General features: G+C 31.6%; 2 protein-coding genes across 2 annotated transcripts in view; one reads left to right on the forward strand and one right to left on the reverse strand.

Annotated features, from left to right (window-relative positions):
- Positions 1 to 40: 40 nt before the first annotated feature.
- The window catches only part of LOC111704743 (uncharacterized), a 53,328-nt gene continuing 30,341 nt past the window's right edge, over positions 41 to 23,027 (forward strand). The window contains exons 1-4 of the mRNA XM_023477076.1: positions 41 to 185; positions 325 to 335; positions 4,144 to 4,221; positions 5,388 to 5,457. Of these exons, the coding sequence (XP_023332844.1) occupies positions 165 to 185; positions 325 to 335; positions 4,144 to 4,221; positions 5,388 to 5,457 (180 nt within the window). The 5' untranslated portion in view covers positions 41 to 164. The remainder of the gene's footprint in view (positions 186 to 324; positions 336 to 4,143; positions 4,222 to 5,387; positions 5,458 to 23,027) is intronic.
- Positions 20,258 to 22,466, reverse strand: LOC111704729 (uncharacterized). The gene is made up of 4 exons (XM_023477057.1): positions 22,407 to 22,466; positions 22,273 to 22,346; positions 20,880 to 21,618; positions 20,258 to 20,823 (listed from the first exon to the last, which is right to left on the reverse strand). The coding sequence occupies exons 3-4, from the start codon at positions 21,213 to 21,215 to the stop codon at positions 20,461 to 20,463; spliced, it is 699 nt and encodes a 232-aa protein (XP_023332825.1). The 5' UTR covers positions 21,216 to 21,618; positions 22,273 to 22,346; positions 22,407 to 22,466; the 3' UTR covers positions 20,258 to 20,460.

Consider the following 23,027-nt stretch of genomic DNA (forward strand, 5'->3'; position numbering starts at 1 on the left):
GGGGGGGGAGGGGGGTAGGGGGCACTGAACCTTTTAAATGTGCGTTTAAAAAATGTCTTCCAGAAACCATAAGTGCTATAAAGTGACACCTGCCGATTCAATTGCGGATTTTCCCGCCTAACTTGGTGATTTGCTAAACCAGCAGCTGACGAATCTATTTCGCGATGTCTACCCCCGTTTCCCAGGGATAATTCTTCTTTCAAAATGACTTATTTTTTCCTAATACCAATTTATGCAAACATTCAAAATCTAAATATTTAAATTGTCCGGTAGATTTTTCTAATATTTTAAACGCAAAGAAGATTAACCCCTGTCTCTACTCAGGCTAACTCCAGGTGAGGAAATCTTAACCAAATGTTTATTAAATATGGCAGATTTTATAGTTAGCTCATAAAGAGAACCAGAAGAAGTATAATTATGTTTGTTTAGAACACGCACAATCTAAAATTAACTTATTTTACAAAACTGACTCGGCATGACAAGACTTAGGAACAAAATGAAAAGACAAAAATCTAATGATTAAGCGAAACTAAAAATGCAAATTAAAACACTAAATAATTAGTTACTAAAACAAACAGGAACAAAACTGAACAAGGAAAACAAAACAAAAACACTTCAGATTTTAAGAAAAAAAAGGACACAGACCGGACGGGCAGGACACTAGCACGGATGAAGCTATAGTAAGCTGCAAAGAATAGGACAGCTTGGACAATAAAAGGACAAATACGAAGTAAAATGTAGAAAAGAGAACAAATAGACGGACACGCACAGGACAAATTTAGTGTGAGATATCGAGAAACAGACATTAAATGACACATATAGCCTGACAAATTCCATAGGATATAGAAGTATTAATAGGATAACAGGAGTATATGTATTGGACATATAATGACTCTAAGGACAGTATATAGGACAAATCTAGAGTAAATATATCGAGAAAAGGACATAAAATGACAGCGAGGAGTACACTTCTCAGATCATGATGAAATATCCTTTGTTATACACTTGGAGGATTTTGAAATAGAATTGGTTCTCTCTGGTTCTCTAATTTTCTTGTTTTATTTAGTCATCATCATGATCCGTCTCACATACTCAGTGTCATTCGTCTCAAGAGAAGAAAAAATACCAATTTAAAGAAAGGAAAAGGGGGTGAAAGTTAGCACACTAAACATTTTCTTAAAATACTTTCTTAAATTAGATTTTTTATTGGATTCAATCCAATTGATAAAAAATAATTGTTTAAACTATTTGATTAAAAATAATTGATCAAAACTACTTGATTAAAAATAATTGATCGTTTTGATTAAAATGGCATATCTTATCTAAAGTAAACAATATCATGCTTTTTACTCAATATTTGGATACCATTTTAACGGTTTTGAAAAAATAGGATTTCAAAGTTAAATTGCTTAAATCACGACTCCATTTCACAAAGAATTTAATATCTCCATTTTACTTTACTAAAAAAATTACTATATTTTCTTATATATATACTTTGCTTGTTTGTTTGTTTGTATCCAATCAACGTCAAAACGGTTGAACCGATCGGAACCAAATTTTGTGTGGGACTTCACATGACTCCAGCAGGGAAGGTTAATGAATGATCAAAATTTCAAAATTTGCCTCCAACAAAATTCGATTTCCACTAAATTTTGAACATCCGCAAACTTTGTTTTGTTTTTGTTTTACAATGTATACAAATAGAAAATGTTCACAATTAAAATAGAAGATGGGCGCGGAGCGCCTTTAAAGCCTAGTCTATATATATATACTTTGCTTGTCTGTCTGGGTGTTTGTTTGTTTGTTTGTATCCAATAAACGTCAAAACGGCTGAACCGATCGGGTCCAAATTTTGTGTGGGATCTCGCGTGACCCCAGGGAAGGTTTATGGATGATCGAATTTTCAAAAGTTTGCCTCTAACAAAATTAAATTTTGAAAATCCACGAAATTTTTTTTAAAAAATTCGCGAATTTTTTGTTTGTTTTTATTTTACAATGTTTCAAAAGAGAACATGTTCACAATTGCGCCCTAAAAACCCAGTATACATACATACTATAATTTATTAACAATTTAAACCCCGTTATTCTTGATTAATTATCCATTGTATTTGAGAATTTAGTAAGTTTCAACTTTACAACAATAGAAATATTACTTTTTTTATAACTTTATTTTTGTTATTTTTAAACCGATCATCCTTCCGTTTTAGCTTTTATGACATGACATTTTTTTCAGTCTGCTAGTCCTATCTGTTTAGTCTGCTAGTCCTATCTGTTTAGTCTGCTAGTCCTGTCTGTTAAGTCTACCAGTCTTATCTGTAAAGTCTTTAAGTCTGCTAGTCCTATCTGTTTAGTCTGCTAGTCCTATTTGTTTAGTCTGCTAGTCCTATCTATTTAGTCTGCTAGTTTATCTGTTTAGTCATCCAGTCCTATCTGTTTAGTCTGCTAGTCTTATATGCTTAATCTGCTAGTCCTATCTGTTTAGTCTTCTAGTCATATCTGTTTAGTCATCTAGTCCTATCTGTTTAGTCTGCTAGTCTTATATGTTAAATCTGCTAGTCCTATCTGTTTAGTCTTCTAGTCATATCTGTTTAGTCTGATAGTCTTATCTGTTTAGTCAACTATTTTTATCTGTTTACTCTGCGAGTCCTTTCTGTTTAATCTCCTAGCCCTATCTTTTTAGTCTATTTGATCTGTAAGTCCTATCTGTTAAGTCTGCCCTGCTAGTTATGTCTGTTTAGTCTGCTCTGCTAATCGACATGTCTGTTTAGTCTGCTCTGCTAGTCATGTCTGTTTAATGTGCTCTGCTAGTCATGCCTGTTTAGTCTGCTCTGCTAGTCATTCTGTTTAGTGTGCTCAGCTAGTCATGTCTGTTTAGTCTGCTCTGCTAGTCATAACTGTTTAATGTGCTCTGCTAGTCATGTCTGTTTAGTCTGCTCTGCTAGTCATGCCCGTTTAGTCTGCTCTGCTAGTCATGTCTGTTTAATCTGTAAAAATATTTTTAAATGAGATTTTGAATATAGCAATTTGAAAAAATGTTGAAAGTTCTGAACATTTTTTCTCAAATATTTTTATTGAATTATATCATTGGTTAAATTGACCACATGAACACATCCAACAGATGGTATCTAAAATGCCTCAATCCTTTTTTCGTCATTTATCTCTAATGAAACAAAGAAACACAAATGGCTGAAATTTTTATTTTGTTTAAATACAGGGTGTCCCACGAAACATGAGAGTTGGTGGATGATTTAGAATGTCTCCTTCCATAATTTGTTAAGTTGTTTGATACCAAAGACAATAATACAAATATTATATGGGAGTCATGTTATAGTAAAACTGGTTTCAAAGTAAAATATGTTTCAGAAAAGAAATTTTTATTGGAATAAACTGTAAAAAGCCTTTAATATCTAATAAAGTAAATGAAAGACGACTTTCATAACTATTTACCAACTGTCATGTTTCGTGGGACACCCTGTACTTGATTTGTAAGTTAGAGAAAAAAATGTTAGCTTTTGAAAATATTAAGCAATGATTTAAGTTCATATTTATATTGAAACAAATTGAACTTCCTAGATTTTGAAATTAGGAACAATATATTTTCTGTAAACATGCAGTTTGTTTTTAATGTATTACTCCTCACCCACAATTAGAATGAAACTTCATAGACGACTGTACAGAATTTACTGAGTCTTTTGTCTTTATTTTGCCTGAATGTTCATTGAAATTCAAAAATGTTGAGAAGAAATCATTAAAAACAAAAAATTGGCATTTAATGTTCTGGGTCAATAAGCTTTTTTCACAAATATGGGTTTTAGGCATTAAACACTATGCAAAATCTTTACTCTGACAGAAGATATAAACCTAAACAATTAATCGTTCCATCCATATAATCGATCGGAATTGCTTCGTTTAGGCTTTTATTTTCTGTCAGACTTAACATTTTGCAGTATTGTACAAAATCAGATAAAGATTTAAAATACTAAATTACGTAAGGTTTCGTAGATGTTTGGGATGCCTCGCAAAAAGTAAAAAATTCTAGAATATCTGAAGAAAAAAGACGGATATTAACGTTATTACAGTGTACACTTATAGTCACGTGAAAGTCTTAATCCTTTCTAAATAATTCTTATTTTAATATATTAGGATGGAGCTGATCTCGGAGGAAGACGACAAATCTAAAAGACGACATTTAAGGTCTAGATCCAGTCACCATTGTCGCAGGTTGTATGCCTATAAGGCTAATATGAAGTGAGAGCCAACCTTGATTTAGATACATTTTTAATCAACAACTCATAACTGGGAGAAAAAATGTCTAAAAATCCTCCAATATGAAATCATTCTTGAATCAAAATTGATAAATGGATGATGGTAAGCGTATAGTTTTCTTAGTGTTTGATCAAATTTGTAAAAAGAGTTTTAATAATATTTTAGTGTCTAAATTGGCTCTAAAAACTTACTTCGGAAGAACTATAATCAATATACAGGGTGTCCCTCGAAACATGACAGTTGAGAGACGAATTGAATATCGTCTTTGATCTTTGTAATAAGTTGCGACATTCATTTGTCAACTTAATTTTAGAAGTAAAATTCTTGAGTTAATAATCACAAAATATCCTTTGCATTTCCAAAATGTGACCTTTCTGTGTTATTACAAGATACTTTCGTTTAGATTTCGACATTTTTTTCATCTCCGGCAACTTTCAAAACACAAAAATGACAAACCACATTTTGGAAATTTCAGAACCAGGGGAATTTTTTGATTATTGAATTAGGTTAAAGGGAGTGACCGGCTATGCAAGGTAGTTGAACTGAGTATGCAGTGTTGTGGAAAACTTCTTTCGTATTCATTTGAGACATATTAAACTTTATAAAGATCTGTAAATCCTGAGTTTGAGCGCAAATTCATGAATTTATTCGCAGATTTCTTCAAATTCTTCAAATGTCGTCTTTTCAATAATAATTCTAGAAAATCTGCGAAAATCTTTGTGAATAATGAGAAACCAGAATATTGAGAAAATAGAAACTAATAATTGAACAAGATTACTTATTTCGATGATAAGATTAAATTTTATTTTCTCAACATGTTCATATACATGACGTCCGTAGCTTATTGTAGATTTTTTTTTACATATTATGTCGTCGTTATTTAATAATTTAAAAAAACTAATTCTGAAAACGTATCCACCCCCAAAGTAGGAGTTTTGAACGTCGAATTTGAGCTCAAACTCAGGATTTACAGATCTTTAAAAAGTTTAATATGTCTCAAATGAATCCGAAAGAAGTTTTCCACAACACTGCATACTCAGTTCAACTACCTTACATAGCCGGTCACTCCCTTTAAAGAATCAATGTTTTCAATGTTTTTTAACTAATTCAATTATTTGCAGAGGAGTAAAACACCATTCCTCGCATTGTAAAAAACACAGCAAGAGCTCTGATGAAACATCACATAATAAGGTAGGAAGGAGAACAACATTATTTATCAAATATGAAAATAAAAATGTGCAGCGTATTGGATCTAAAGCATTGATCAATTTATATTAAAATGGTGTCATTTAGATAGTAGATTTATAGATAACAACTGAAATAGTTCATTCCAGTTGATATGTCTTAATCAGCTGGTATTTCTTAATCAACTGATATTTCTTAATCAGTTTATATATCTTAATCTCTTAATCAGCTGAAAAGTCTTGATCATTTGATATATCTTCGTCGGCTCAAAGATATATCAGCTGAAAATGTTTGATCCGTCAAATATCTTTAGCATCTTCATCAGCTGATATCTCTTAATCAGTGGATATCTCTTGACCAGTGGAAATACGAGTATCTTAATTAGTTGAAATATAATATCAGTTGATATCTCTTTTATAATTCTTTATCAGCTGACATAACCGAATCAGCCTATATATCTTAATCAGTTGTTATTTGGTATGTCACTGTTTAGATGTCTTATCATAACTCATGAACCCTTTGACCGATATTTTCTATGATAAGTGGGTTTACTTGTATATGGGAAAACTGCAGGCAACGCTACCGAAGCAAGTATTATAAATAAATTATTTATCTATCCTGATTAGCGGACATGTTATATATCGATAAGTTAAAATCAACTTGAGGGAGAATTCTGGAAAATATTTAATCTCTTCATTCCATCCTTCGTGAATTCATAATCATGATATTTGCCAACATTCTGATCATGATCAATTGAATATTTTCTAGTTCTTGTATATATACTTCAAGTAGACCCACGATTATGTAATTTCTAAATTTCTAAGTTTGGTAAAATTGGATAAAATTAGACTGACCTTTATACACTCTCATCAGGATTCTCTAGTCTCTACATATTGATGCAACCGCCTTCCGAGCTGGAAACTTAAGAGAGTGTTAATTAACAAAACTCAGTTTTGAGAAACTCAAAAATGTACCTGTACACATTTAAGTTGATCTCCAAAAAATTCAAAGTTGATGACGAACTTTAAAAGTAATTGTAGACAATAATAATTTATAATTTTATTTGAAAGTTTCAACAAAACCGAGTATAAGATACCCAGTTTCAACGAAACCAAGTTTCAGATACCCAGTTTGAATCTATATTTACTAATTTTCAAGTTTGAGTGTCTAGGCCGTTCTATCTGGCAGATCTAACACATGCTGTTTCATTTATATCAGAGGTTTCGTGTTTATGGCTATATAGATAGATTAGATATACAACCACATCTCTCTATATCTGTCTACTATTATCTGTCCAGATAACAACTGTTTAACTGTCTTTCTTAATCTGTTTAAATTGAACATGTCTATCTGTCAATCTTAATCTGTTTAAATTGAACATGTTATATGTCTATCTTAATCTGTTTAAATTTAACCTGTTTATCTGTCATCTTAATCTGTTTAAATTGAATCTGTTTATATGTCTATCTTTATCATGTCCAGTTAACAACTGTTTATCTGCCTATCATTATTTGTCAAGATTGAAGCTGGTTATTATAATTTTCAAATATAATCTATTTCAATCTTTCTTTACCCAAACTGGAGAACAAAACTTTTTAATGTTTGAAATAAAATTCAAGATTTAGTGTTGCAGAAATACACAAAGCATATGGAATTTCACTTCTTTGGTCTATGCATCTCACTCAAGAATGCAAAAAATTGAATCTTTGCCACAAACTTAAATGATATAATCTTTACTTGAATCCTGATGGTGTAAACTCAGATTATTTGATCTAACATAAATCATAATTTAAAATATCTAAGGTCCACAACTTTGGGTTGCAAAGATAAAGGGATTAGAACCGGGGGCGGAAACGTCATGTATGTGTGTCTGTACCAAAGGAGTGTGTGTGTAAGTAATACCGAATTGAAATTGTGTACTGTAGGTATATACACTACAGTACATACGAATCTTTGTATTTGTACAGTCTAGGTGAGTACATTTGTTTATTGTTAATTGTTTACTTAAAAATAAGTTTAATATACATGTAGTATATTATTTATATATTTAAGTTTACACTATAAGCCGAATTTCCATGCAAAGAATATAATTTGATCTAATCGTTATTCAAGCTTAATTATAATTAACAACATTGTTCTGCAATTTCCTTCACTGTAGTCATGTTGTGTGTCTGTGCCAAAAGAGTGTGACCAAGTTTCAGATACCCAGTTTGAATCTATATTTACTAATTTTCAAGTTTGAGTGTCTAGGCCGTTCTATCTGGCAGATCTAACACATGCTGTTTAATTTATATCAGGGGTTTCGTGTTTATTGCTTAGATATACAACCACATCTGTCTATTATCTGTCTACTATTATCTGTTCAAATAAAAACTGTTCATCTGTCTATCTTAATCTGTTTAAATTGAACCTGTTTATATGTCTATCTTTATTTGTCCTGTCTATCTTTATTTGTCCAGATAACAACTGTTTACCTGCCTACCATTATTTGTCCAGATTGAAGCTGTTTTTAATAATTTCAAAATATAACCTATTTCAATCTTTCTTTACCCAAACTGGAGAACAAAACTTTTTGATGTTTGAAATAAAATTCAAGATTTAGTGTTGCAGAAATACACAAAACATATGGATTTTACTTATATGGTCTTTGCATCTTACTCAATTATGCAAAGTAATTGAGTCTTTGCAACAAACTCAAATGTTATAATCTTTACTTGAATCCTGATGGTGTAAACTCAGATTATGTGATCTAACAGAAATCATAGTTTGAAATATCTCAGGTCCACAACTTTGGGTTGCAAAGATAAAGGGATTAGAACAGGGGGCGGAAACGTCATGTGTGTGTGTCTGTACCAAAAGAGTGTGTGTAAAGTTTACCGAACCGAAGGTGTGTACTGTAGGTATATACAGGACATACGAATCTCGGTACAGAGTACATTTGTTTATTGTTAACTGTTTACTTAAAAATAAATTTAATATACATGTAGTTTATATATTTAAGTCAACACTAGAAGCCAAATTTCCATGCAAAGAATATAATTTGATTAAAGTTTACAATAAACTACTCGTTATTCAAGCTTTATTATAATTAACAACATTGTTCTGCAATATCCTTGACTGTAGTCATGTTGTGTGTCTGTATCAAAAGAGTGTGTGTAAGGTTTACCGAACTTGTCTTCAAAGCAGTGCGACTGGCTTTCTCATGCCAGACCAGTGCCATTTTCTTTCCCTTTATTCCTATTCCATGGATTAGAACATCAGAGTTTGTGGCAAAGACTCAATTTCCTTATCAGTTTCTAAATTGGTATGTCCGGCCTACAGATTTGGTAATTAAAGAATGGTGGACATAGATTATGTATTGAGATAATAACTGTTAATTGAATGTCAAATTTGACAAATTTAGCTCGAAAAATAATGTCGACATTTGTTAGTTTTGAAAATGCGCAATATTAAACAGAAAATCCATGAATTTTTTGGTTATTTTAAACACGATAATCAATGGCGACTTGAGGAGCAACTGTTAAAAGCTAAAATATGTTAACAGTTGGTCTAATCATATATACATATATTTACTATTGGTCTAACTTCTAAATATATTTATTTATTTATTTTTCTATCTATCTATTTATCTATTTATCTATGACAAATAAGGGAAATCTATTGTACATGAATTATTATAAACTGTCAAGATATAGCTTTAGGCCTTAGATAATTCAAGCAGAGCCATACTTGTAAACATTCAACAGATACGTGGTACATCTCGGGCGCTTCGTGGCGCTTATTCAGACTATTGTCATCTAGCTTTATAAAAAACGTTTGACTTATAGTGATAGACAGTTATTAAATTTATATATTCGTCATGAAAAAAGTTTCTTAACAAATTTCTTTTTTTTTATAAATAAATACATAAATAGTACTTAAAATTAGAGCATTGATTTGGGATATGAAGTAATCCAATAATNACAGAACTCATTTCGCGTCATAACATATAATATAAATGCACATATATAGATCAGCAAATATTATTGCAAACTGATTGTTGCAAAATATTTTGCACAGCTGGTGCAGTTTAGCTGACATATCTATATCTGGATCATTTTTAAGTTCTAGGCCAAGTTTTTCACTAGCTCAACATGTTAAAAAACATTTCTTGGGAAAAAGTTAAAATCAAATTGAAAATCGGGTAAATGTTTTCATAAAACAATCATCAATTCAAATGAATTGTCAATCATAGTATCTTACACAAATTAAGAAAGTAAGTAATTCATTTGTAAAATATAAGAAAAATGCAAAATAAAGTTTTTGATGAAAAAAAACCTCCAATAACAGAGATTGTGAGATTATTACCCCCTCTCGCAAATTGGAAAAAGTTAATAATTTTTTTTACTTTTTATTACTTTTGAAGTTGTGAATTGTTAGAATTCTTCGATGTTAAACTCACAGTTTATAGTAATAAGAATTTTAATCTATATAAATATTAACAATAATAATACAGTGGTAAGCGATAGTATCATAACAATGAGGACGACTTTCCATTTAAGTTTTCATTGTTGACAAGTTTTTTTCGAATTACAATTTTACAAGTAATCAAAGAGAAGCTTTTTTAATTAAAAGCTTCTCTGGACTTCTAAGTTTAAGTTTATCAATGCTGTTTAAAAACTTGATTTAAATAAAACTTAAAATCGAAAGTCGTCTTTTTGTATTGATAGAATGGCCTACCACTGTATATATTTTTCAACTGGATTTATGGGTGAAAATTCATTTTACAGGGAGTCTCACATGTCAATTTCTGGAAAAGTAAAGATGACCATCTTCGTGCGAATTCTTGAAACAATAACTGTATGAAATTTTTGGGATTTACAAAATTTGGTCTGTTTTCAAAATATGCTAAGAATGTTATCTACAGTACTCTCAATTCTGCCTTTTTTCTTAAACCATGCTCTTTGTCACATAAATTAAATTCCTTTTATTAAATTTTTTATAAAATATACAATTTGTATTTCCTTATAATTGCGTCAGATTATTTTAAAAGCATATCATCCTAAATTACATAATTAAAAGATTTTAGAATTGATTTGATTTTGTAAATGTCGTCGTTTCTTACAATTGAAACATATGGCTTCTTATTAGCTTGTGTTATCAGAAAACTTTATAATTTAGAATGTCGTCTTTTCTGAAAAAGTTAATGTTAACTTGCTTCACATTTCCATAATAGGATTAACAACTCATCATATATTCTAAAATTCGGAACTAAAAGGGAAGAAATTTGCATTCGTCTACTTTTTAAACGGGTTTATCTTTAACTTTTTAAAATTCTTACGAAATTCGAAGACGACATTTAGAAACCTCCGAATGATCTATGTCATTGTCGACATATACTGGGTTACCCACAAATGATGAAACTTCAGAGAAAATTGTGCGGAATTTATTCAGTCCGTTATCTTGAATTCAGGGTTCCTTGTAGGCCAAAACTGGATTATTTCTGTGCTAAATCAATCAGTTAACCATCAAAATACTCAACTGAGTGGAGAAATCAAAAATCAAGCTTCAAATCCTAATATTTTTATAATTTTGGGTCATCTTTGTGGGTATCCCTGAACTTAATACATTTATACTGTAATTATTCACTTGCAATTTGTATTTTTTTCCCAGAATAGTTATTTTCGTATTTATTCATACCTTTTTTACCTTATTTTTATACGTTTATTTCATAAAAAATATTTGATGCAGTTATGTAAAGAAAGGACGACATTCCAAACCATCCATCATCAGAGTTAACTATTAACATGGTAATAACACTTTCGTTATTTCTTACAGAGGTATGCGATTATATACATACAACTATTCCATACCTCAAAAACGATCATAATATTGACAACATTAAAGTCTGCTGGTTTATTTCTGTTCTCGAGATTTTTGAGGCTTTCATAAGATTTTCAACAGAAAAGACGTTGTGATCCAATTTGTATGTTTATTGGGTCTCATTGATAGAGAATTAAAAAATGCAGTAGTTTTTCTATAACCTCAGTAAAACATTACAATTGAATAACTTAAAGCTTTTTTTTAATTTTGATGATTTTGATAGTTTACTTTATAATTTCTGATGACCTGAATATTTCATTGATTTTTTATTTGAAAAATGGATTCCATGTCAGGCTGGGACACCCCAGCTCTTGAGAGCTCAAAGACAGTTCACTGCAGTACAAAAAATTCGTACACCACTGAAATAACTTTCCTTGCATTACATCCTTGAATAAACTGAAAAGCTGGTAAATACCATTCATTCATACTCTGAGAGAGATTAGAGAGTACACTTTAGGGGTTTATTACAAACAGTACGGGGACCTAGAGAAATATATTTGCACACGCCCTAAACAGAGGGAGCAAATGATTGATCTCGAAAATACCTAGGATTTATGACTGAAATTGTATTCGATAGAATAGCGTTTGTTTAATTTAGGGTGCTGTATTATTGCCAGTTTTTTTTTGGTTTTAAATGTGCAGGTTTTGTTTCATTGTTATGTGTTTGTGTTTAATTCAGTTTGGTTCAAATTTTGTGTTTTGTGTTGATTTGTTTCAAGTTTTGTGTTAAATTTAGTTTTGTGTCATAGTTATGTGTTTTTGTTAAATGTATAATTTTGTGCCATAGTTGTGTGTTTGTGCTAAATGTAGTTTTGTGTCAAATTTATAAGTTTATTTTAAGTGTAGTTTTGTGTCAAAGTTATGTTTTTGTGCTAAGTGTAGTTTTGTGTCAAAGTTATGTGTTTGTCTTAAGTGCAGTTTTGTGTCAAAGTTATGTGTTTGTGCTAAGTGTAGTTTTGTGTCAAGTTATGTGTTTTTGTTAATTGTAGTTTTGTGTCAAAGTTATGTGTTTGTGCTAAATGTAGTTTTGTGTCAAGTTATGTGTTTGTGTTAAGTTTAGTTTTGTGTCAAAGTTATGTGCTTGTGTTAAGTGTAGTTTTGTGTCAAGTTATGTGTTTGTGCTAAGTGTAGTTTTGTGTCAAGTTATGTGTTTGTATTAAGTGTAGTTTTGTGTCAAAGTTGTGTGTTTGTGTTAAATGTAGTTTTGTGTCAAAGTTATGTGTTTGTGCTAAGTGTAGTTTTGTGTCAAGTAATGTGTTGTGCTAAATGTAGTTTTGTGTCAAAGTTATGTGTTTGTGCTAAATGTAGTTTTGAGTTAAGTGTAGTTTTGTGTTAAGTGTAGTTTTGTGTTTGTAGTTTTGTGTTAAGTGTAGTTTTGTGTCAAAGTTATGTGTTTTTGTTAATTGTAGTTTTGTGTCAAAGTTATGTGTTTGTGTTAAGAGTAGTTTTGTGTCAAAGTTATGTGTTTGTGTTAAATTTAGTTTTGTGTCAAAGTTATGTGTTTGTGTTAAGAGTAGTTTTGTGTCAAAGTTATGTGTTTGTGTTAAATGTAGTTTTGTGTCAAAGTTATGTGTTTGTGCTAATTGTAGTTTTGTACCAAGTTATGTGTTTGGTCAGTTTTACTTTTAGTTTCAAGTTCAAGAACATTATTGTGAAACATTTTATACCATCTGGTGAACCTTTAGGGGACATGAAACATATGTTGGGGTGGGGGGGGATTATGGGAAGGGGGGGAGATATAGAATATGATAAAAATTTACTTATGTCATCAAAATGATCTAAACAAATGAAACCAGGGGAAAGTAAAAGGAATGATAAAAAGAAAGATAACATGGAGAAGAAGGAAAGGGAGAAAGAGAAGAAAGAGAAGATAGAGAACGCGGAGAAGAATGAAAGAGAGAAGAAGAAAAAAGAGAAGAAGAAAAAAGAGAAGGAGACGAAAGAGAAGATGTAGAAGAATGAAAGAGAGAAGGAGAAGAAAGAGAAGATGGAGATTAAGGAAAGGAATATGAAGAAGAAAGAGAAGATGGAGAAGAATGAAAGAGAGAAGGAGAAGAAAGAGATGATGGAGAAGAAAGAGAGGGAGAAGGAGAAGAGAGTGAAGATAGAGAAGATGGGGAAGAATGAAAGAGAGAAGGAGAAGAAGAGAAGATGAAGAAGACGGAAAGGAATAAGGAGAAGAAAGAGAAGATGGAGAAGAATGAAAAGAATAAGGAGAAGAAAGAGAAGATGTAGAAGTATGAAAAGAATAAGGAGAAGAAAGAGAAGATGGAGAAGAATGAAAAGAATAAGGAGAAGAAAGCGAAGATGTAGAAGAATGAAAAGAATAAGGAGAAGAATGAAAAGAATAAGGAGAAGAAAGAGAAGAAAGAGAAGATGGAGAAGAATGAAATGAATAAGGAGATGAAAATGGAGATGGAGTGTAAGGAAAGGATTAAAAAGAAGAAAGAGAAAATGGAAAAGAAGGAGAGGGAGACAAGAGAATAAAATAATTGAAAGGACTAAATTAATTAGTAAAATATGAATTAATAAATATATATTTGACCTTCTTATGGTCAAATCATGCACTGATATAGATGAGGGGGCACAGCACTACAAATTTCTCGTTCAAACTTCTTCACATTGCACGCAACCGTTATTGTTTATTTTGATTTTGATTCTAACAAATTGCACGTACTGAATAAAAAAACGTAATCGTTTCTATATCTAACATTAAACATACATGTGTTGTAAACTAATCTTGAAGTAGTTAAACCCAACGTTATGCTACATATTTCTATTTTTATAACATCCGTTGAATATGAAGGTTAGATATAGCGTAGTCTGGTCTACGGAGGGCAGATGGCACTGTAAGAACCCGGCGCACTGCGCTCAGCTCGGACAACGCCGTTTCTCCGTCTCCGTTCCCTAGTTTTCACACTTAATACCAGTACAACATTGTTGTTATAACACGATAGGTGACATATGTACAGTGTACATAAAGTTATTGTGAATTGTGAATATATTCATGACGAAATGACGAGGAGGAAAAGTGGTAATGAAAAGAATAAATAATTCAAGAAGAAGGTATAATAATTCAGGGACAGGAGAACAAAGGAACAGTAACTTTTAGTCTAGACACCATTTTGATTTTGCCATTTGTAATTCACATTTGTGTCAAAGAAAATTGATTTTGTAGAACATTTTTATCTCCTTCAGAAACTTTCCTACATAGAAACCACCTTGCGGAATCTATAGCATTGGTGAAAAAGAGAAAGAGATAAAAGGAACTGAACTCTTTACACAAACACTGATTTTGTTGCAAAGATATAGGAATTAGAAAATTTGAGCTGTGTCAAGAACTGAGTTTCTTTAATTTTATCTTTCTAGACAAACGTTTAAAATTTGTTTAAGTAAATTATTCATTGAACGCTTTCCTTCAAAACTTCGATTTGAAAAAAAAAACAATTCCAATTATCAGTTTTATAAAAGTTTCCTTTCTCTACCCTTTCTGATTATCAGATTAACAGGGAATAAAAATATGAAATCCACACATTCAATGTCGGAGCAAGGACGACCTTCTAGAAAATCTGGAAACTTCCAGCTGGGTAAATCTGAAAACTCCCGCCAAACAATATCTGGAGATAGAAATCCACCAAACAAGGAAAACAAATTACAAAGTTGAATTATGTTTTTGTGGGCGGGGAGAGGTTATTTTCTCCTTATAATAATTAAATGAAATAAATAATCTTAGTAAATTATAATTAGTAATTATATTTTATTAATTTTTAAGTTATATGCCGGAAACCAGCCAATTGTTATTTCACACTATATCTTGTTACCTATAAAACATTTATTTAAATGATCTGAGACTTTTTCGAAATTTTTTTAAAAAATTTTAATAATTTTGTTGAATAATCTTCAGCTGCCATCTGAGATAACTCCAACACCGAGTGAGAAAGTCAGCATTTGGCACAGGAACACTTTTACAAATTGTTTTTTAAAGAAAAAAAAATATTATTGTCTTATTGGGATTAATTTGACCTGAGCTGGAAATTTAAGAGATTAAAACACCAGAGTTTCCTTTTTGGGGTCTTTGCGTAGATTTTAATTTATGAAATCAGAAAGCAAACAGAGAAAATAAACCACATGAAACATATTTCTTAATAAAATATTGGTATCTACAAAACAGCCTGACCCAATTCATGAAACCGGGTTTCTGAAACTGGGTTTCTTTACGATATACTCTGTCTTAAGTTTCGGGCTCTGAGCTCAAAACTTTTGTACTTCAAATCTGTTCAAAATGCTCTCCAGGTACAGGGTGTCCCACAAAACAGACAGTTAAAGAATAATTTAGAATAGCGTCCTAAAATTGCTTATACAATCCAAGCGTCTACCGCGTTCAAATTCTGAGATTAATCCGAATAAAAACATTCATCCCAGCTCCCTTCATCCAAACTCTCATCCACGAACCTGTGTTTGTAAACATTGTCTCGAAAAGTTTGGAACCTACCAGGAAAACAAACTTTATTTTAGTTTTTAACTGAACTTTTTTCTTTCAAAGATTAGTCAGAACTTGTGTGTTATAAATCTTGGGATTATACAGATTATACAGATTATACAGATTATACAGATTATACAGATCTAAGGATTAATTTAATTCATTCTCGATATCCGATGGTGGGCATACCCTTTATTGATAAGGGATCAAGCATTGATCCTCAAATTTAAAAGTACCCACATTAGATATCGAGTTCAAACATTTAAAAACGAAACTGGGACTCTATACTAAAAGTTCCGATCTGAAGAATCCAATATATTTGTTTGCATAACAAGTGCACTGCAGCATCTGGAAAGAATGGGAATACATTTTATGCAATCATCCATTTTAATAGAGTGTCATGTCCGATTCACAACAGTACCATTTAAAAATGTATCTAAGCTAAAATTTGGAAGATGATGTTGTTTTTCCACATTGAAAAGTGTTGAATGCTGTAAAGTACGTTCTCTGTCTCTGTTGTATAAAATCCGCAAATAACTTTTCTAGAGAAGCAACAATTAGAAAATACTAATCTTGAGGAATTTTTTATTGCCTTTGCTCAATAAATGGGTTAAAAGTTTGTAAAGGATGTAAATTATGAATTCCCAATTTAAAATGGAATGTCACTTGAAATTTCGTCCAAGAATTTTTCCGATCTATGATTAACAGGTAGCAATGTCCATCGTTTTCAGACATTTCGGTTTTTTTGCCGTTAAAAGTGTTTCACTAAAATGTGAGTTATTGATAAAGTGGCAAAACTGTTTTCACGATAAGTTTGCTGTGATTACATTATTATTTTTTCATTGATCAAATTACATTAACCAAAATGATCTAGCACTTTTGAAATAGCAGTCACATTTCAGATTTGTGTACAGTCTCTTAAAAGTCTAAAATAGGGCCTCAAAACCCATCAATACTCTCAGAGTTTAGATCATGGTTAACTATAGTTTTAAATATTCGGAATTATATAAAAAAAATTAACAATGTTTGTTTGTGGCACAGTACTACAGCTCAATGATGAAGGATAAGCAGGAGATGAAGGCTAAGGGTAGGAGTGTGACAAGAGATTCAAAACACACGAGTAAAAAATCCAGACCAAGAGAAAAATCTCATTCCAGACATCACTCCATGGTGGGTCATTTCTAGATTCAGGATTCGTCATGATAAAATATATGGACCTAAAGGATTTTGAAAATACATTGCAATATACATACAATGAGACCCAACAAAACTGTGGAAAAGGAAGACGACTAAAAAGTGTAAAGAACATTGAACAAACAAGTTGAGATCCAATTCACTTAAAGGGAGTGACCGGCTATGTAAGGTAATTTAAAAAGTGAAATATGTCTCAAATGAATCCTAAAGAAGTTTTCCACAACACTGCATACTCAGTTCAACTACCTTACATAGCCGGTCACTCCCTTTAATAAGATGATTTTAACGCTACGGGTAAACCATTTTGCTTTATGACTAAACACATGGCAAACATTTTATCTTTCTATTTCATAATTTTATGGGTCCCACTGTATATCTCACAGAATGAAAATTGATGAAAAACTGAGATTTTACTAATCGTGTTACAAGCATGTTTGTGTCTGGTATTAAATATCATTTTGAAAATTCGAAACAATAAAAAAGAGCAATTGAAAATTCGTCTGTATTCCGTAAACATAGAGAATAGAATATATATTAGAGGGGAATTTAGAGAATCTCTCGGTATGAATTTTTTCAGTCCCTTTCAGCCTAAAAAGGAGTTCAAAGCGTACAAATCATGTGAATGTTCACAAATTATATGCAGTAGAGTACATTAATACAGTATGTTCCCTAGACTATTCATTTCAATTTCGAATTTTTAAAAGCTGTTTAATAAACTTTATAATGAATTAGGTGAATAAAAAACATCATTTGATTTACAGTTATAACGGAAAATCATCGTTTGTAAAGTGAAAGGCATAGAGTCTATGTGAAATGATCCTTGGTCAATTATGAAACCAGCCTATTTCATAATTTGGTTTTCTTTTAACATTAATTTTAGATTTTCTATAAAATGATATTCCAGGGCCCAAAAGGTTATATAGCATAAATATGTGAAGTACACCTGCAGTATGGAAACAGTACAACAAAATGGCCGTTTTACACTTTTTTCTAGTAAATTCCCATCAAATATATATTCTATTCTCTTTGTCCGTGAACCTTTTTAAGTTTATAATCTCTTTTAATTATAAAATTTAGTTTAAACTCCCTTTAGATTATAAAAGGTTTTTCTCATGAATTCAATATTGCATGCATACTAAATATAATATTGTATAAAACGAGAGGAATTCTAACCACCATTACAGATTTCCCCTGGGGCTTGCCATATTGACGAATGCATGGGAAAATGGCAAAGTTTTGGCGCTTGTTCGCGTGCAAATAATAGTGCTAAACTGACATGTTAATATAGTACAGGGTGTCCCAATAAACATGGGAATTCAGTGACGAATTTGATATCGTCTTTTTAAATAATTCTTTGATTTAGTAGTGTGATTCCTACAGAGAAAGCTGTAATTTGTTAGAGTTTCGTCTGCTATGTTTACATTTTGTTTGTTTATGTTTTGACTGCATACGGTTGTACTTTGTAAAACAAGAAAATTGCAGTATACAAACAGGGTAAACTTGTCCGTCTTCACTGTTTATCTTGCGGGACATTATAGACACATCTTTACAGTCTTTTACCCTTTTTATAAAATAAACTATAGCAGACATAATAATATTATAGCTTTTGAAATTAGGTATTACAATGCTAATTCATAACAAAGACGATATCGAATTCGTTACTGAATTCCCAAGTTTTTTGGGACACCCTGTATCATTAATTACTATGCTATTTATAAGGAGGTTTACTGCACCTATCTAGGTATAACTTGGAATATGTTTAAATGAAGTGTAAAAGCATAAATTTAACTGACGCTTCTTGCAAAAATGGCAAAGCCCAATTCACAACGGTACCCTTTGTCTGAAGAAGTATTAATTAGACATTTTATTTTTTATAATTAAAAAAAAATTTCATTTTTAGTTGTGATTTCTTTACAAAAGTGACTTGTTCATTTCTACCGTTGGAATTCACATAGAAGTTATCAGAATTAAACACTTTTGAACCTAATAAAAGACAATATACTCTTTAAATATGATCAGGTAAAGGTTTCAAGATTACCTTTGCTGATCGGGCATTGCCATATTTGTATGGAGGTCACTTGAAATTACGCATACAGCAGATTGAACCATCTTTGCATGGAGAGTTACTTACACTTTCACTCCCTTTTATCATTTCTAGAAATCTACAGATTGAAAACATTATTGTTTTCATAATAAATACCTTGTAAACCAATGATGACAACAGAAGGGGACAAAACAATGAGCTGGATATGAAATACTACGAAATCACATTCGTTTTAATCGATGGTAGATAGTAGTTAGTGGACAGGGGGAATTTTAAACATATGGAGACTTTATAAATGGAGGGGGTAAATGGGGGGGGGGGAATGTGAATCTTCAAACATGAGGGAGAGAAAGTTGAATTTTTAAATACAATAATATGTCTAAGTCATTGTGTACACGCAATAAGACGGGGGGGGGGGGGGGGAGGGGAGGGCAAAATGCAAATTTTTTATCATACATCTATTGTAAAATATAAAACCCTTGCCATACTAAATATTTTAATATGATTAATGTTTGGTTCGTGTTTAAAAACTTACTCCTTTTGATGAATTTTCATATAATAATATATCTATTTTAAATGAATAGATCTTTTCGGTTTTTGCCACTTGTGAACCCATTAAAAAAACATTATGAATAAAAATCCTAAATTCATACATTAATAACCCATTAAACATTGGAGCAAATGTCGCTGTTGTGTTAAAGATACTAATTTGGATTTGTAATTTTCAAATTTGAAAATGTGAACAGAGGAGGTGGAATCTGTAGTGTTGGATTCCCTGAATCCTGTTTAATCCTCTCTTAAGGATATCCTAGCTGGGTTCCGACCAATCAGAGTTATCTCATCAGTTGCGCGCAAAATTTCCCGGTTTCTGATTGGCTGTTTGTTTTCTGCAAACGACACTTTGATTGGTTCATTTTTATAGACACTTTCCTGGATATAGAATAAAGACTAAATTAATCTGCAGATCAACGAAAAGGTTAGATCAAGCATTGATCTCGTTATCCACAATCCAAAAGTTTCCAGCTCTGAAGTCAAAACCACCTTTTGGAAATCCAAGGATTTAAGGAACATTGTTGTATAGTATTCAAGACGAGAAATATAATCCGTAAAATAATATCTCTTGATTTATGAGAAAAAAAATGTTATTTAATTTCCCTCAAACTCAATAAATTATTGATTTTGATTCTTAGTTTCAAATACCAGTGATTGTAAATAAAATAAAATAATTTAATTGCTTATAATATTGTATTTCATTGCAAGATAACTAAACACAAGGGCATGCTATATGTTCTGGCGATTAAGATGTGTATACATTTAAGAAGTGGTTATAATGCTTAAATATAACTAATAACTAACAGCTAAATGGCCTTTATATAGATTTAATGTATTAAAGTATTGTTTAACAATAGATAACAAAGAAATGATGGAATCATGAATTCTTTTCTAAATCATAAATGTCAAACACAACTTCCTCTGGTTCTTCGTCATGAAGATCATACTGAAATTGTGTAAATTGCTTAAACCCATCGCAAATGCTTGGGGTCTTCTCAAAGATAGATTTTCTTTTCTTTGGTTCTCCAGTAGACGTTTTGGCGATTGATGTTATGGTTGTAAGTCCAGGACCTGTTTCTGAAGGAACATCCGTCATTTCAGTATCTCCAGAACGTCCACCTGATATAAGGTTTTTCAACCTGGATCTTGCGCGATCCAAACACCCTTGGCATGGATTCTTCCACCAAACTTTATACTTTATTGGCTCTGGACCCCCTGGCAATGGAAGATCTAAATTTCCCTGCAAAAGAGAAAAAGAATAAGCTTTAAAACATTTGTTTATTTAAAAACAGATACCTTCAAAACCCATACACAGAAGTAAGAGTAGATGAGGAGTAGAACACCCAAAAGAGCAAGAGTGAGGACAGATACCACAAAGTAGAAATTAAAATCTGGCGTAATTTCATGATAATCCATTTGATGGTTTTTGTTATAGAGTTTTGCAATGTTTCTTGCCCATTCAGCATTATCCATTGTTATACGCTTTGGAATTAATCCAATGTTGGAGGTTTCATTTAGTTCTTCAGTGAAATTCTTGATGAGTCCCATGGTTGACTTTTCCAGTAGGTCTGTTTCAGAATTTTGAATGTTCTTGAGGAGGTATTTCACCGTCTTATTCACTTCCAGTCCCATGGTAGATCTTAGAGCTCTCCGGAGTTAATTCTGTCCATGTTAGTCGGGAAGTACACCTGCCACATGGAGGGTTTGAACACAAATATAAAGCAGAGGTAGATGATAGTAAGACCACCAACAGTGAAGATGATTGCAAAGAGCAGACCAAGGAACAGCTTTATCTCATCAAAATCAATACACCGAAGGAAGTAGTCACTGAAGGATATCTTTGTATTTTCGTACCTAAGTTTTCTCTCCTCGGCAGTTTCAACTTTAGACTCGTCACCTGTGCACTTGCAGGCCTTCTTTGAACCGTTAGATTCCTCCTTTCCTGAGGTTAGCTTAGGGATGATTCTATGCTTCAGCTCGCACTCCTTTGCATCTTCTGAAGTTCCCATTTTATTCAGTAGGACGGATATTGAGACTAAGATAAAGGGGTCTTCAGATAGTTTTATTTTATTAGAAATGTTTAGATGTTTTGCAATTTGGGTAGGAACAGATAGTAAACAGTAGATTACAACCACATAGGGTTGTTAATCGTTTTTGAAAACGATCGTTAAACTATCATTTTTGAAAACGATCATTAAACAATAGTTTTTTGTTTCGTTTTTGGAACGTTTTCAAAAAGATCGATTTGCTTTTGGAAAAAAACTATCGTTTTTAAAAACGACCCACTTGTTTTGAACTTTTTGTAAATGAATAACGATAGATTTTGAGAATGATCGTTTTTATAAAAACTATCATCAATTGTTTTCATATGATTGTTTTTTAAAAACGATCACTGTTTTTTCAAAAACTATCGTATTTTAAAAAACAATCTATAAAAAACGATCATTCTGAAAACGAACATTTTTAAAAAACGAACTTTTTAAAAAAACAATCGTTTCCTTTTTTTGTCATCATTACTATAACAAAACGATTGTTTAAAAAAAATGAAAACGTTAACATCCATACCACCACACATATTGTTAGGTTTCGAATGCATACAGTTTCAGAAAAAAATGGCAAAACTGTATGATATGATTTTCGTAAAATATTGTAAACTGTAAATTGTAAGAATTATGTAATTTCTTTTTACCTGCCACCAAGTATACAGAATAGTTAGGAAAACAGTGTGGATCATCAAATAAGTCTGGAAATTTTTGAAATTTTCTGCAATAAAAAGTTGTTAGATACAAAAAAATTTCAACAAGTTCATAAATTAAGTTATACCTGGTGTTTCCAACCAACGGATAAATCGTCCAAATATGTCAAAAGAGCTCAGTTCTGGCTAATATCAAACAGTATTAAGATAAATTAAAACCTTTGCTCAAATTTCTTAATTTCTTTTGATGGGTTGCAGTTCAATTATTAATTATTTTCCTGTTAAATATTCCTGATCAAGTTTGGGTTTTAATTCTCTGACTTCATCTCTTTTCCTCTTACTGGGCATACTTCACTCCAGCCATGGTCAATACAACTGCTCCTTATCAAGGGATTAGAGGTTTATATACCAGGGAGAGGATATTATGGCTTCTTTTCAGCTGATTCAGCTTTGGTGGGGAAATGAAACCTTTCAAATTAATGTATTGTTCGTAATAGGGGCATTTCAAAGTGTCAAACAGAGAATGAGACACTGAAAAACTAGCAAATGTATGGACAATTCTAACCTTAAAGACTTGGATACAACAGTGTTGGGGGATAGTTTAGTGATCTACACTCTACAACCTTGTTGACTATACAATTCAGGGTGTTCAGTTAGTATTCTATACATTCTAGCCTCATTGGATATCTAGTTCAGGGTGTTCAGTTGGTGCTCCATACACTCTAACCTCATTGGATATCTAGTTCAGG

This window comes from Eurytemora carolleeae, unplaced genomic scaffold, assembly GCF_000591075.1.
Source record: "Eurytemora carolleeae unplaced genomic scaffold, Eaff_2.0 scaffold259, whole genome shotgun sequence".
NCBI lineage: Eukaryota > Metazoa > Arthropoda > Copepoda > Calanoida > Temoridae > Eurytemora > Eurytemora carolleeae.